Source organism: Sinocyclocheilus grahami, unplaced genomic scaffold (assembly GCF_001515645.1).
Source record: "Sinocyclocheilus grahami isolate Dianchi unplaced genomic scaffold, SAMN03320097.WGS_v1.1 scaffold139.1, whole genome shotgun sequence".
NCBI lineage: Eukaryota > Metazoa > Chordata > Actinopteri > Cypriniformes > Cyprinidae > Sinocyclocheilus > Sinocyclocheilus grahami.
The window spans coordinates 424286-441458 of record NW_015505318.1 but is presented as its reverse complement, the minus strand read 5'-3'; the positions used below and the strand labels follow the sequence as shown (position 1 = coordinate 441458).

Here is a 17173-nt window from a genome sequence, read left to right as displayed (position 1 = left end):
TTTAGTATTATATCAGCGTGAACTTGATCCTTCTCCCCAATTCACAGGACAAGAGTGACACCAGAAGAGAAATATTCATCATTTTGCTTAGCTAAAAAACTACATAATTATTTTAGACACAAATGATTGCACAGTTACAACATTTAAAAAGTTTTAGATATTGTACTAAATAATGTGATTTGTTTTAATTTTTTTATTAATAATTAATGACCTCTTGGGTGATATTACTATATCTGATAGCCTACTAAATTAAATTGTCTAAGCTTTCATTTTTGGCACACAATATTGTCGCTATCCATAATACATTTGCATTTTAGTATTACAATATATTGTGACACGATATAAGGTAAACAGGTGTTTCGGATCTCAAGAGACTAGCGTAAATTGACCGACAGCGCCATCTGCTGTTTTTGGAAAAGAAGGTTGCTTAATTGCATTTGTGAGAAAATCTGCCTGCACGCATTTGTGAGAAAATCAAGCCAAGTTTCCTCATAAAAAGGCAAATGATTCTCACAGTTGTAACACACAATACATATATTTGTCCATACCTCTACATTTTCTCTCAAATTGAGTCTTGTATGTGCAAATCACTTAGCGTTTGTTTGAAAGTCGAGTTTTTCTTTGCAAAGCAGATTGTATTTATTTACAAAACGCTGGATTTGTTTTATGAATATTGTCACAAAATTCGCTCCATAGATAACGTCAACATTGCGGATGATGTCCGGATCACATTCATACTCAACGAGATTTGGCTGTAGAGTATGTACTCTTTTAGCGCTCGTTAAGTAAGTACTTATTGAAATGAAGTACCTAACTTACTCATCGAGTATGCGATTTCGAACGCAGCCACCGTAAATATAGAGGCCATGTTATAATAGGTCTGATAACAGTTTAAATGGGTTGTACAACAGCGTTTAGGACAAATAAGGACAAAGACGACCCATGAGTAAGATGTTTTCCTGGTCTTATGTTTAATATTCTGTTCTGCGCACATCTGAAATGTTACTACACCCCAGGTGTCATCATGCACCGTGGCGCCATCCTCTGTATGTCTATGATAGAAACACCTTCAGTCAACACATAGGCCTAATTCCAAAACACAAAATCATAAGACACAAAATGCACAATTTGTATTGTGATTTATTAGCTTTTTTTGCATCTTAAACCTTACATACAACTATTTTTCAATATTTTCATAAACATTTTACAGTTTGTTAACTAATTTTCAATGATTGTGCCCACTTAATTATTGTCTCAGTGGACTGAAAAAGTTAAGAATGCTTAACCTAAACAGTAAGGGTGTTTGTACTTTGCTGATTTTGAGTTGTTGACTTAAAAAGACACACTGAAATGTAAGCTATGGACTATATTGTTTATAGAAAATCTGCACAAATGTGCAAATTCAATTTCTGTTAAGCATAACTAAGCTCAATGTAGACAATTCTTATTACATGATCAATAATATTTCAAGAATAATGATTAAACCATAAACGTCTAAGATATTTGAATAAATATAATGAAAAATTAAGAAAGTTTTTTTTGTGTGTTATAAAAATAGAGCAATTTCATCTGCAAAATGCAGCAAAAAATAAAATAATTCATAATCTCTTGTAAGCATTCATTATGGAGTACAGAAGCAGGTTATTCAGCTGTTACAGTGTACAATATCTAGACAAATTCAATTTCTGTTAAGCATAACTAAGCTCAATGTAGACAATTCTTATTACATGATCAATAATATTTCAAGAATAATGATTAAACCATAAACGTCTAAGATATTTGAATAAATATAATGAAAAATTAAGAAAGTTTTTTTGTGTGTTATAAAAATAGAGCAATTTCATCTGCAAAATGCAGCAAAAAATAAAATAATTCATAATCTCTTGTAAGCATTCATTATGGAGTACAGAAGCAGGTTATTCAGCTGTTACAGTGTACAATATCTAGAATTCTAATTAAAATGGGGAAGGTTTAATATTTATATATATATATATCTATATATATATATAATAAAATTCCTAAAGAAGCTTCCTGCACAAAACATTAAAATACTGTATGTTATTAATTACAGTGTAAACACTCGTGGAAAATGTGAAAATTTGTTAATAGGCCTTAATCAAAAAACATTAAACACATTATTGATGGTACAATATGCACATAAATTATTCATTCCAATTCCTTCCACGTTTTCTCTTAGAAATTAAAAATGCTATGTGTAAGTGGCTATTAATGGAAGCACAAGTTATGCATTATATTTTCCTAATGCAAGGCTGTAACTCCTATGTTTAAATGAGAGGTTCTTTTCTTACAGATCCAGGATTGTCCACAGCTTTGCTTTCATCTGAATTCTCAGTGTCGGACTGGCAAACATCCATTTTCTCCATCAATGTAGCATCAGGGGTCACGGGCGCATTCTGATATGTTATGTCATTGTGGCAGTATCCTCCAACATTGTAATATAGCTATAAACAGATATCACAGTGAGTGTGCATCCACCAACAATTTAACCCATTTTTAAAAACATCTTTCACATAAAAGTCACCCTCTCTTCCAAAGCAGCCAGCTCTTTTTCCATGAAAGCCACAAGCTTGGAGAAACAAGGCCGGTCGACAGGATCAAGCATCCAGCAGCGACACATTACCTTGTAACTAAACAAACCCAAACACATTTTAAATATCATTCTCCAGTGTTTTATAAAAATATTATATACGTATATAGTGGTACTTACACAAATTCTTCAGCATAATAGGGTTGCTCCATGTGATATCCACTTTCAATCATTCTGTAGAATGCGTCATTCACAGTTATACCAGGATATGGGGTGACTCCTAATAGTGAGTACAAAATATGTTCATATGTTTAAACAGAAATCATTTATAGGAATTGAAATCTTGGCTCAATACGAGTTAAAACCTGTATACAGCAGAGAGAGAGAGAGACACCTAGAGAAAAGATTTCCCATAGCAAAATGCCGTAGGCCCAGACGTCACTCTGCATTGTGTAAACCCCTTGGAAAATACTCTCAGGAGCCATCCACTTCACGGGCAAACGCACCTGCAAAAATGTCATGTAAAAAATTATAAGTCAGCTAAATAAAGACCAGTCACTTCAAGACTATCATATATACACACACAATACCTACATTTCCTCTTACAACGTAGTTGGAATCATGTTCAATGTCTCTTGCGAGGCCAAAGTCACCGATCTTCACCTGTCTGCCGTGTGTCACCAAAACATTTCTGGCTGCCAAGTCCCTATGGATACACTGTAGGCAGAAAATGATTCACTAAAGCCTTTTTTAAATTGACTATATAACAATATGAGAAAACAAATCAAGAAATAAAGCACTCAGATACCATATTGCTTATTCTAATAATCAAAATACGTCTAAAAATGTAATGTACAGAAGCTGTTGTAACATGCTCATGTGGTATTCAGAGATAACATTAGGAAAAAAAAAAACTGTTAGTTTTATCGCTGTTAAATGGAAGGAAGTAGAAGTATCATGATCAGAAAGTTAAGCTCACATTTTTAGAGGACAGGAACTCCATGCCCTTTGCAACTTGAAAAGAGAAACTCAGAAGGTCATCATAGGTGAGACTTTGAAGTACCTCTTCTTGGTGTTTGTCTTCACATTCAAGCATTTCTTTACGGAAATAACATAAACAATAGTTTTTTTAAATTGATTTGACTAATTATCATTAGTTAATTGCTAACAAATAAAATGAGCATATGAACATTCTGAAATCACATGGTTGCTTACTCTGAATTCATGTTTTATAAAATAATATGTGAAATCAAGTGATTATGAATAATCAAAATAGAAATAGATCACATACAAAGCTGCCGCTACCAAAACATTTCTGGCTGCCAAGTCCCTATGGATACACTGTAGGCAGAAAATGATTCACTAAAGCCTTTTTTAAATTGACTATATAACAATATGAGAAAACAAATCAAGAAATAAAGCACTCAGATACCATATTGCTTATTCTAATAATCAAAATACGTCTAAAAATGTAATGTACAGAAGCTGTTGTAACATGCTCATGTGGTATTCAGAGATAACATTAGGAAAAAAAAAACTGTTAGTTTTATCGCTGTTAAATGGAAGGAAGTAGAAGTATCATGATCAGAAAGTTAAGCTCACATTTTTAGAGGACAGGAACTCCATGCCCTTTGCAACTTGAAAAGAGAAACTCAGAAGGTCATCATAGGTGAGACTTTGAAGTACCTCTTCTTGGTGTTTGTCTTCACATTCAAGCATTTCTTTACGGAAATAACATAAACAATATTTTTTTTAAATTGATTTGACTAATTATCATTCGTTAATTGCTAACAAATAAAATGAGCATATGAACATTCTGAAATCACATGGTTGCTTACTCTGAATTCATGTTTTATGAAATAATATGTGAAATCAAGTGATTATGAATAATCAAAATAGAAATAGATCACATACAAAGCTGCCGCGCTTAAAAGTCACTGTATAATTCATCTCTAGTTTTAAACAATTCAAATTCTCCCTTTCTCCGCATACCCTCAATAGTAGACACTGAGCTGATGCTGGGACTGAGGAGTGCCTCGTTCTCCTGTCCTTTGGTTGAGGGAGTCATGTGCACGTATTGGTTGTTATCAGGCTCAATATACTCACTGTGGAGGTGCAACAAGGAGAGAGATGCACACAGTCATTTACAGTAACTGTACGACAGTTTATTCATTTATGTACACCTTTAGATTTACGGTTCCCCTTTAGCGCAATATATTCATTTCCCTCTCTTCCGTACTCTTTTTTTTTTCTTTGTCGAAAAGAAGGCCACTGCTGTACTTCACTGCCTGGTGGACATTTATGCAAACCTGGAGTTTCTCTTCTGCTGGAAATTGTGGTAGAGGCCCCTGAATCTGTCCCTGTTGAAAGCGTCTGTCAGATATTTGTGAAAACGTTCCCTGTTGCTCTTCAGATAGTTCAAGAGATCTCCATTACAGCAGTACTGGAATATCAGGTAAATAGGACCTGTGGATTTCAAAAAACAAACAAACAAAAACTGCTAGTAAATTTGGCTTCAAGGACTGGCTGATTGTATATACAGTAATCCTGCTTATTTGATGGTCAAACATACAACCGACTAATCATAATCAAGTAGGTCCCACAAGTACAAAAACCCATTCATTTTCTCCATAGGGAAAATCATTTTTAATAATAACTTAATCTATAAAGACAGAACTGTTGTGAGCTCTGAGGTTGCAAATTCGATATGCTTTTGTTCAAGCTATCTGTTCACATTATTTCAACCTGTTTTGTTAAACTGTGCAATTTGTTGTGAAAAACTACATTACCCATGATGCTGTAATATTTTAATATATTATTTCTATAGATATAATCAACAACTTTAAATGAACAGTTTTATATTTCACTATTGTTTTTAATTTATGTCATTCATAATGCTTCATGGGATTGTAGTTCTTTCTCTCACTAAATCCATTAGGTAAACAGTCTTTCTTTAAGATTTTCAAATATTGGCCTCAAATGAAAGTTTGTATGGTTGTTATTCACCTTATAGCTGCTTGGCTTGGTTCATGGCTTACAACATGTTAACAAAGACTTTTTAAAAAATCACTATGGGAAAAATGAATGGAAAAAATATTACCGGAACCAACGCTGCTCTATAGATAGTAGAGTCCAGTTGGACTTCTCCAAATCTTACCTGAGCCTGTACAAGCTCCGAGCAAGTTGACAATGTTTTCATGGTGTCCAATATGAGTCAGCATTTTCAGTTCAGACATCAGAGCTTCCTTCTCCACTGCCTGGTGCTTTTCTGATTAGTCCATAAATTAACAACACAAAGCACACATTTACCATCATATGCCAGTGATGTATGCAGTTGATATATTTAGCTTTGTAGAGACTTAATGCTAATTATATCATTACGTACCCTTTAACATTTTTACTGCTACCTGAATAGACACTCCAGGCTTGCTGATCCCATATGCTGTAGCCTGTACAACCATCCCAAAAGCTCCAGATCCCAGCTCATTCCCTTTAGAAAGCACACAAAACAAATGCGTAACACCTAATACGTTATATATAGCAAGTCTAAAGAAAGTTCCTGGTGATCTTTACCAAGCTCAAGATTTTCTCGTGGAAATTCCCATTTCAGGTCATACTTAAACTCCCTGAAGTCAATATATATGTAGTCATTGTCGTTGGGTCCGATCATCTGAATCATCTGGATCTGACACTGGTACCCAGGCTTCTGTAACAAAGGAGTGAGAGCATGTGTTTGAAGAGGTAAGAGCTATGATTCTAGGTGTTTGTTTGTTATTATGACAGAAGCAGGTATAGGTTTACCTTAACTCTGATGAAGATGATTAAGGCAAAGATGATCGCGAGGAGAATAAAGATGACCAGGAAACAAATCACATAATCAATACTGGGGAAAACTGAGGGAAAACAAATTTAAAATCGTGACTCTACCTCAGTGTTAAACATATATTTGAAATGAAAATTAGGGTTGATTACTCAACTAACATTGGCAGACAATGTGTGATAACTGATTCAAATCAGAAAGACATTTTTTTAATATGTTTTTATAAATATCGATCCCTGAAAAATAAAAGTTGATAAAAAGCCATTAAAAAACACCTTTTCAAAGCTGCAAAGACTGCTATAAATAAGGGCAGGGGCTTTTTGGAACATGCTATATTTAATTCTGGTTACCTCTGTGTGGAGTAAAAATATTTCCTACATATTTACATATAGAAATAGGAAGAGTTCACATATTACAGTTCAAAAGTTTGAGGTTGGTAAGATTTGTGAAAATGTTTGTTTTCGAAAGTCTCTTATGCTCACAAAGGCAGCATTTATTTGATAAAAAATACAGTAATATTGTGACATTTTATTACAATTTAAAATAAATGTATTCTATTTTAAAATATTTTAAACTGTAATTTATTCCTGTGATGGCAAAGTTTAATTTTCCGCATCATTACTCCACTTTTCAGTGTCACATGATCCTCTAGAAATCATTCTAATATGCTAATTTACTACTCAACAAACATTTCTTATTATTATCAATGTTGAAAACTATGGAAGCCCGTTTCCGCGACTGAATAAAAAATAAAAGAGGTAATTGCGACTTTTTATCTCACAATTCTGACTTTTTTTCTCAGAATTGCGTGATACAAACTCGCAATTCTGACTTTTTTTCTTAGAATTGCGTGATAGAAACTCGCAATTCTGACTTTTTTTCTCAGAATTGCGTGATACAAACTCGCAATTCTGACTTTTTTTTTCTCAATACAGACTCGCAATTCTGACTTTTTTTTCTCAGAATTGCGTGATACAAACTCGCAATTCTGACTTTTTTTCCTCAATACAAACTCGCAATACTGACTTTTTTTTCTCAGAATTGCGTGATACAAACTCGCAATTCTGACTTTTTTTCTCAGAATTGCGTGATACAAACTCGCAATTCTGACTCTTTTTTCTCAGAATTGCGTGATACAAACTCACAATTCTGACATATTTTCTCAGAATTGCGTGATACAAACTCGCAATTCTGACTTTTTTTCTCAGAACTGCGTGATACAAACTCGCCATTCTGACTTTTTTTCTCAGAACTGCGTGATACAAACTCGCCATTCTGACTTTTTTTCTCAGAACTGCGTGATACAAACTCGCCATTCTGACTTTTTTTCTCAGAACTGCGTGATACAAACTCGCCATTCTGACTTTTTTTCTCAGAACTGCGTGATACAAACTCGCCATTCTGACTTTTTTTCTCAGAACTGCGTGATACAAACTCGCCATTCTGACTTTTTTTCTCAGAACTGCGTGATACAAACTCGCCATTCTGACTTTTTTTCTCAGAACTGCGTGATACAAACTCGCCATTCTGACTTTTTTTCTCAGAACTGCGTGATACAAACTCGCCATTCTGACTTTTTTTCTCAGAACTGCGTGATACAAACTCGCCATTCTGACTTTTTTTCTCAGAACTGCGTGATACAAACTCGCCATTCTGACTTTTTTTCTCAGAACTGCGTGATACAAACTCGCCATTCTGACTTTTTTTCTCAGAACTGCGTGATACAAACTCGCCATTCTGACTTTTTTTCTCAGAACTGCGTGATACAAACTCGCCATTCTGACTTTTTTTCTCAGAACTGCGTGATACAAACTCGCCATTCTGACTTTTTTTCTCAGAACTGCGTGATACAAACTCGCCATTCTGACTTTTTTTCTCAGAACTGCGTGATACAAACTCGCCATTCTGACTTTTTTTCTCAGAACTGCGTGATACAAACTCGCCATTCTGACTTTTTTTCTCAGAACTGCGTGATACAAACTCGCCATTCTGACTTTTTTTCTCAGAACTGCGTGATACAAACTCGCCATTCTGACTTTTTTTCTCAGAACTGCGTGATACAAACTCGCCATTCTGACTTTTTTTCTCAGAACTGCGTGATACAAACTCGCCATTCTGACTTTTTTTCTCAGAACTGCGTGATACAAACTCGCCATTCTGACTTTTTTTCTCAGAACTGCGTGATACAAACTCGCCATTCTGACTTTTTTTCTCAGAACTGCGTGATACAAACTCGCCATTCTGACTTTTTTTCTCAGAACTGCGTGATACAAACTCGCCATTCTGACTTTTTTTCTCAGAACTGCGTGATACAAACTCGCCATTCTGACTTTTTTTCTCAGAACTGCGTGATACAAACTCGCCATTCTGACTTTTTTTCTCAGAACTGCGTGATACAAACTCGCCATTCTGACTTTTTTTCTCAGAACTGCGTGATACAAACTCGCCATTCTGACTTTTTTTCTCAGAACTGCGTGATACAAACTCGCCATTCTGACTTTTTTTCTCAGAACTGCGTGATACAAACTCGCCATTCTGACTTTTTTTCTCAGAACTGCGTGATACAAACTCGCCATTCTGACTTTTTTTCTCAGAACTGCGTGATACAAACTCGCCATTCTGACTTTTTTTCTCAGAACTGCGTGATACAAACTCGCCATTCTGACTTTTTTTCTCAGAACTGCGTGATACAAACTCGCCATTCTGACTTTTTTTCTCAGAACTGCGTGATACAAACTCGCCATTCTGACTTTTTTTCTCAGAACTGCGTGATACAAACTCGCCATTCTGACTTTTTTTCTCAGAACTGCGTGATACAAACTCGCCATTCTGACTTTTTTTCTCAGAACTGCGTGATACAAACTCGCCATTCTGACTTTTTTTCTCAGAACTGCGTGATACAAACTCGCCATTCTGACTTTTTTTCTCAGAACTGCGTGATACAAACTCGCCATTCTGACTTTTTTTCTCAGAACTGCGTGATACAAACTCGCCATTCTGACTTTTTTTCTCAGAACTGCGTGATACAAACTCGCCATTCTGACTTTTTTTCTCAGAACTGCGTGATACAAACTCGCCATTCTGACTTTTTTTCTCAGAACTGCGTGATACAAACTCGCCATTCTGACTTTTTTTCTCAGAACTGCGTGATACAAACTCGCCATTCTGACTTTTTTTCTCAGAACTGCGTGATACAAACTCGCCATTCTGACTTTTTTTCTCAGAACTGCGTGATACAAACTCGCCATTCTGACTTTTTTTCTCAGAACTGCGTGATACAAACTCGCCATTCTGACTTTTTTTCTCAGAACTGCGTGATACAAACTCGCCATTCTGACTTTTTTTCTCAGAACTGCGTGATACAAACTCGCCATTCTGACTTTTTTTCTCAGAACTGCGTGATACAAACTCGCCATTCTGACTTTTTTTCTCAGAACTGCGTGATACAAACTCGCCATTCTGACTTTTTTTCTCAGAACTGCGTGATACAAACTCGCCATTCTGACTTTTTTTCTCAGAACTGCGTGATACAAACTCGCCATTCTGACTTTTTTTCTCAGAACTGCGTGATACAAACTCGCCATTCTGACTTTTTTTCTCAGAACTGCGTGATACAAACTCGCCATTCTGACTTTTTTTCTCAGAACTGCGTGATACAAACTCGCCATTCTGACTTTTTTTCTCAGAACTGCGTGATACAAACTCGCCATTCTGACTTTTTTTCTCAGAACTGCGTGATACAAACTCGCCATTCTGACTTTTTTTCTCAGAACTGCGTGATACAAACTCGCCATTCTGACTTTTTTTCTCAGAACTGCGTGATACAAACTCGCCATTCTGACTTTTTTTCTCAGAACTGCGTGATACAAACTCGCCATTCTGACTTTTTTTCTCAGAACTGCGTGATACAAACTCGCCATTCTGACTTTTTTTCTCAGAACTGCGTGATACAAACTCGCCATTCTGACTTTTTTTCTCAGAACTGCGTGATACAAACTCGCCATTCTGACTTTTTTTCTCAGAACTGCGTGATACAAACTCGCCATTCTGACTTTTTTTCTCAGAACTGCGTGATACAAACTCGCCATTCTGACTTTTTTTCTCAGAACTGCGTGATACAAACTCGCCATTCTGACTTTTTTTCTCAGAACTGCGTGATACAAACTCGCCATTCTGACTTTTTTTCTCAGAACTGCGTGATACAAACTCGCCATTCTGACTTTTTTTCTCAGAACTGCGTGATACAAACTCGCCATTCTGACTTTTTTTCTCAGAACTGCGTGATACAAACTCGCCATTCTGACTTTTTTTCTCAGAACTGCGTGATACAAACTCGCCATTCTGACTTTTTTTCTCAGAACTGCGTGATACAAACTCGCCATTCTGACTTTTTTTCTCAGAACTGCGTGATACAAACTCGCCATTCTGACTTTTTTTCTCAGAACTGCGTGATACAAACTCGCCATTCTGACTTTTTTTCTCAGAACTGCGTGATACAAACTCGCCATTCTGACTTTTTTTCTCAGAACTGCGTGATACAAACTCGCCATTCTGACTTTTTTTCTCAGAACTGCGTGATACAAACTCGCCATTCTGACTTTTTTTCTCAGAACTGCGTGATACAAACTCGCCATTCTGACTTTTTTTCTCAGAACTGCGTGATACAAACTCGCCATTCTGACTTTTTTTCTCAGAACTGCGTGATACAAACTCGCCATTCTGACTTTTTTTCTCAGAACTGCGTGATACAAACTCGCCATTCTGACTTTTTTTCTCAGAACTGCGTGATACAAACTCGCCATTCTGACTTTTTTTCTCAGAACTGCGTGATACAAACTCGCCATTCTGACTTTTTTTCTCAGAACTGCGTGATACAAACTCGCCATTCTGACTTTTTTTCTCAGAACTGCGTGATACAAACTCGCCATTCTGACTTTTTTTCTCAGAACTGCGTGATACAAACTCGCCATTCTGACTTTTTTTCTCAGAATTGCGTGACAAACTCCCAATTCTGACTTTTTTTGTCAGAATTGCATGACACAAACTCGCAATTCTGACTTTTTTTTGGTCTCCCCCCCCCCAATTTTTTTTTACTTTAACTCGCAATTGCGAGTTTATATCATGCATTTCTGACTTTATAACTCGCAATTGCGAGTTTATATCTCACAATTCTGTGAAAAAAAAGTCAGAATTGTGAGATAAAAAGTCGCAATTACCTTTTTTTTATTTTTATTCAGTGGCGGAAATGGGCTTCCATAGAAAACAGTTCTGCTATCAAATATCTTTAAGGATTTTTTTTCATCTTTGATGAATAGAAAGTTCAAAAGAATTTTATTTAAATGAGAAATCTTTTAAAACAATGTAAAAGACTTTGCTGTCACTTTTGATCAATTAAATGAGTCCTTGCTGAATAAAAGTATTTAGAAAACTTACTTTTGAAAGGTAATGTAAAGAGTTATGAAATCCTTATTAAAATCTAGTAAGATTATGCTATTCTGTGTATAGGTTAACGCTGCTGAATCCAGTGTTCAATTTAGGGTTTATACTCACTTGTTGGAAGTCGTATTTGGTCACTACATTCAGTCCCTGCTTTGTTAGAGATGCAGCATTTCATAAAATGGTCCTCGCTGTTCGATCTGGGTCTGGCAAAGTAAATTTTCTTCTGACAGAACTGATCTGAATCCATGACCTTGGGCTGGGCAACAGATATCTCTTTCCAGCCTTCATTATTACAACTGCAAAAATATACAGATAAATAGTTTAATAAATGAGCAAAAAACAACAACACACTCACATTTCATGTTTATACCATTGGTTATAGCTGCTTCTTACTTAGTATGTAATGGGCAGATCTTCCAGGATACAGTCATAGGTAGGGAGCTTTCAGTCTCACAAGAGACAACATTTGAATCATTGTGTAATTTGATTGCAATTTTAGGATCGTCTGCAAAATGCATTGCATATAAATTTATTTCACATTTAACATCTAATTTTTTCAGTCAAAATGTTTATGACCACTCACCTGAAATGCAGAGAGACATACTCCTTATGACACTATAGTGCTGATTCTTTAGTTTCATTAGATACTGGCCTGGTTCAGGGTTACACAGCTTAAATGTACTAATGAGAGAATCAACAAAATAAGCAAACACCACAACACACTCTATCATTTGCATTGAAATGGATAGCATGAGGTAAATACCTATTAAAATTATGGTAATGAGTCTCTCTGCACTGTATTTTGGTTTGATTTGGTGTAATCCAGTGACACTGCGCTTTTGGGTAGGAGAACACCAGAGCCTGGAAGCAGAAGCTTGCCTTATTTCGTGCTAGTATGCTGTTGCTCTCATTCAACTGCAATATGTCGATTTTGTCATTTTCTGTCAAGGGAGAATCGCCGATAAAAGAGGGGCAAAAATACCACTTTAATTATTATCTGCATAATAAATTATTGTCTTAAATTTGAGGCTGTACACATTAGAACTTGGCAGCTTTAGAAGCAGCACTAAATCTGCACTGATCACTGTGTTTTCGATTTAAAAATCATATATTCAAATAAATATTTTTAAGAAACATTTAAATAGAAAGGGCAATAGTTTTCCTCACCAAGGACCCTGACATAGGTGTTCCTAGTTTGTTTGTTTTTAGATACGCAGATATACTCCCCACTATGTGTCACGTTCACTGATTCAATAAAGAAGTATTCTGTCCAGTCTGTAAAATATAACGATGTGATTCCCTTGACCTGAATTAAGGGCAGGAAAAAAAAAAATAAGTAAAAAAATTTGCAAATGGTCAGAGCAGTGAAACATCGATGTAATATTTCTTTATGGTTAGCATCCATATCTTACTGCTGTGTTATTGAAGTGCCATCTCAGTTCAGGGGCATCCATAGACTTTATGGCGCATCGGAGTAGCAGAGACTGACCAGATGTCAGGAAAATCGTCTGAGCCTTTTGCCCATCCACTTTCCTATTGAGATCTGAAAGATAACCAACACAATTCAAAGAAGGTTTTCATGTTAAACCAAAACCCCTATAATAACCCACATCCTATATCATCAAAATAATATTTGCTCTCAAACAGTGCTGAAATTTTCCTAGCAAGTTTCCAAGCAAGTTATTAAACTTGCTAAACTTGTTACCATTGTGATAGATATTATAATATTATAATATCTGAATACTCAGTATCTAAAGTTTCTGGGTTTAAGGTAGGAGTCATTTGTTGATGTATAATTTTAACCTGTATAGTATTGTATAGTGACATAAGGATTGTTGTCAAACAATCAGTGTTGTCAAATCTGTGGTTTTGCCGCGAATAATATTTGCTCTCAAACAGTGCTGAAATTTTCCTAGCAAGTTTCCAAGCAAGTTATTAAACTTGCTAAACTTGTTACCATTGTGATAGATATTATAATATTATAATATCTGAATACTCAGTATCTAAAGTTTCTGGGTTTAAGGTAGGAGTCATTTGTTGATGTATAATTTTAACCTGTATAGTACATATATATTGTATAGTGACATAAGGATTGCACATCAGTGTTGTCAAATCTGTGGTTTTGCCGCAGAATTGGGCTACTTTAACACTGTTGCTGCAGGTTGTTTTTCATGTCCGTGGGTTGAAGCGACCCCAATAACGTGATATTTAGCCCCTGCAATACGAATTTTACCATGGGAACTGCGCCAAAAACCATGTATTTTATCCCCGGAACGCAATTTTTACCAGCAGGGGACCTCCCTAAAAACACCATTGGGCTAGTTTTGAGTAGCAATTGGGCGGGTTTTGTTGTGAACATCTGGCAACCCTGGTTATTATATATAAAAGGAACAATGCTGTTCCTTATACAGTATAAGAAAGCAAATATTTGAAAAACTTACTTTCAGTATCATAGTAAGTAAAATTGTTCGCTGACAAAATTTAAACAATGTCTTGTCTTATGACCCACAGATACGTACACTACAATAATACTAAAATGTTAGAGGTCAGTAAGATTTTTTTTAATACATTAAAACTTTATTCAGCAAGGATGCTTTAAACTGTTTCAAAGTTTCAGTAAAGACATTTTTAATGTTACAATGGATTTTTATTTCAAATAAATGTTCTCATTTCATTCATCCAAGAATCCTGATGAATATATTATGGTTTCCCCAAAACTATTAAGCAGCACAAATGTTTTCAACAATAATAATAATAAGAAATGTCTCTTGAGCAGCAAATTAGCACATTAGAATGATTTCTGAAGGATTTTCAGTAATGGCTGCTGAAAATGTTCTTTTTGATCAAATAAATGCAGCTTTGGTGAGCATAAGAAACTTTCAAACACGTTCAAAAACTGTACAGACCCCAAACCTTTGAACGGTATTGTGTACTAACGTATTAAAAATCATGTCAACACATTACATACCGAAATGATGAAGCTGAGTACATTCTTTTCCCAGTGAATTATTGGCACAGCACGTAATATTTGGACTTTCATGATGATCATCGTCACTCGTCACAATGCTCTCTGTCTTATACCACTTATTTTTCATGCCCTCCTCTGGATTATTTCTAAAAGGAAAACAGTTGAATCACGGACATACAGTTACAGCAGCATTTTATGTAATCAATTCTCCCAACAAGAAACCAGCTCTTCAGAAGCAGTATCTACAATGGTAGCAGGCCATAATGTCATATTACCTGTTACCATACCACCTGATGGTTGGTTTTGGGTTCCCCTCAGAAGTACACACTAATTGAGCTATATTTGTAGACCCTGCTTTTGGGATAGCTTTGAGCACTGGAACTGATGGCCTCCCTACAGAGAAAACAAAGATCTTAAATTAAATGTAACAATTCGGGCATTAGTATCAATATAAATATATTTCCTCCATTTTATGTTTGTGTCTGACTTACTTTGTGGTGACCGAACAACTGTAACACTATGATTGCCACAGATTACAGTGTATGTTTCATTTCCAAATCTCTCAGTGTGCTGTAATGCATGCATAGAGGTATTTATCCTGTAGGAAGCATATCAAAATTATAATCAATTATTCATTACGAGATATAATTTGAAAATACCAGCATCTAAACTTATAATTTATCAATGACATATTACATATCAAGTGATGTATTAGAGTAATCCATTCAAAACTTCATTAAACAATCAATACGGTATGAACCTTTGGCAGAGACACTTAAGCCCATCTGAGCCGTTTTGTTGGCATGCACTGTAAATTTCCACAGTTTGTCCTTCAGTGAAATCCAGTTTAATTGGGTCAGGACTCATCAAATGAGTCTCTTCCAATGTGCATCTTACGGTCTAAAAAAAACAACAAAAAAAAACAAGTGCAATGATGTTAATCATCAAAATAGCAAGCATAGCTTGACAGTAACACTAAAATACAAATCTCTGTGGTCATTACGACAATTTCTGTAAAATCATCAGTTCTGCTTTTATTTTTAGCTGCTTTTAAAACTGGCTAAGCCTTGAATGCAAAGTAAGAAAAAGACCTTATGTCCCTTCTTACAGAATCTTGTTAAATAATCAGAAGAAACACAAAAAGGGTCATTATATAAAAAGGGTGTTTAAATATGTTTAGCATTTAACTATAATATAGGCTAATATTCACATATTTTATTATTAAATGCCTTAGGAATTAATGAATACTTTTACTGTTTTATTAAAGACATTTATATAACAATGATGTTATTTTTTCCTCTTCCTTCAAGAGAACCCTTTTACAGTGATGATACTTTAGCAGCAGCATCAACACTTTGAGGACAACAAATCTCTTTTTTTAATCACTTTCTTGTTAACCTTAATTTTTACAGTAAAAACTGAAAGTTTATAATGTTTAAATCTTACAAAAAATGTGCCTAAAAAATGGCCATTTATAAATTAAAAAGGCATCGATGTGCCTACATTCAAATGAATGTAAAATCACTGGTGAGAAAAATCCTGCTATGGTGAAGTTCATCTTCAGGAATCTCTAACTTCAGTCCTGTGGCATATGTGGGTGAATCTAAAATATCTGCTTGATATGAGCCTGAGAATTACAGGCAGAAAGCTGTAGTGAGCCAGTGAGGGGCTGATAAGAAGGACTTTACCGATCCATCAGTGTCACATTGGGGATGAGTCTCAGTTGAACCGTCCGTCACCGCGCTGCCGCGAGCGCTCCAGTGCAGCACGAGCAACACTTCGGTGCAAGATAAAGAACAACACAAATATGAGAGAAAGACAATGGAACTAAAAACAACTATACTTCAATAAATGAAATTGTATAACTTACAAATCAGCACAATTAAGCACATAAAATCCATTAAAATGCGCTCACAATAACATAAATAGCCTAAATGAACTAGATATTAGAGTTTGTCACCAGTTCACTTGCATACAAGTAACAAATGTTTTGTCCGACTTACCCACCAAAAGCCTTTTTCCTGAACGCATCGCGTGAAGGCATAACAGCTTCTTCCCCGACCCTTGTCTGATCATGAAATAGGATGGACAGCGAACAGAGGCACAAAGACTTTCACTTCAGCGTATGACACAAAACATCACTTCTTAATATGGTACAAAGAAAGTCGCTTCAGCACATGACACAAAACTTTACTTCTACTAACGTTTAGGCACCCCTTTAAATGCCTCAGGTTGGGAATTAGTCTGAGAGCAATTAAAAGAAGATTCCTTTGTGTTTTGGCAAGTAGATTACCCTGACTTTAGTTATGTTAAATTTAATTAAATTAAAATAATATTAAAATGAAATTAAAATATTTAATTAAATGAAATTACATATTTCATTTCATTTCATTTCATT

General features: G+C 35.4%; 1 protein-coding gene across 1 annotated transcript; it reads right to left on the bottom strand.

Annotated features, from left to right (window-relative positions):
• Positions 1-2089: 2089 nt before the first annotated feature.
• Positions 2090-16851, bottom strand: flt3 (fms related receptor tyrosine kinase 3). The gene is made up of 24 exons (XM_016280391.1): positions 16779-16851; positions 16464-16552; positions 15536-15675; positions 15267-15373; positions 15051-15168; positions 14776-14921; positions 13220-13350; positions 12975-13113; positions 12571-12748; positions 12391-12488; positions 12201-12312; positions 11919-12103; positions 6350-6441; positions 6122-6254; positions 5934-6038; positions 5706-5816; positions 4858-5014; positions 4541-4653; positions 4151-4269; positions 3143-3265; positions 2943-3054; positions 2729-2828; positions 2543-2648; positions 2090-2462 (listed from the first exon to the last, which is right to left on the bottom strand). Exons 1-24 carry the CDS (start codon positions 16849-16851, stop codon positions 2286-2288), a joined length of 2964 nt encoding a protein of 987 aa, XP_016135877.1. The 3' UTR covers positions 2090-2285.
• Between the last annotated feature and the right edge of the window lie 322 nt (positions 16852-17173).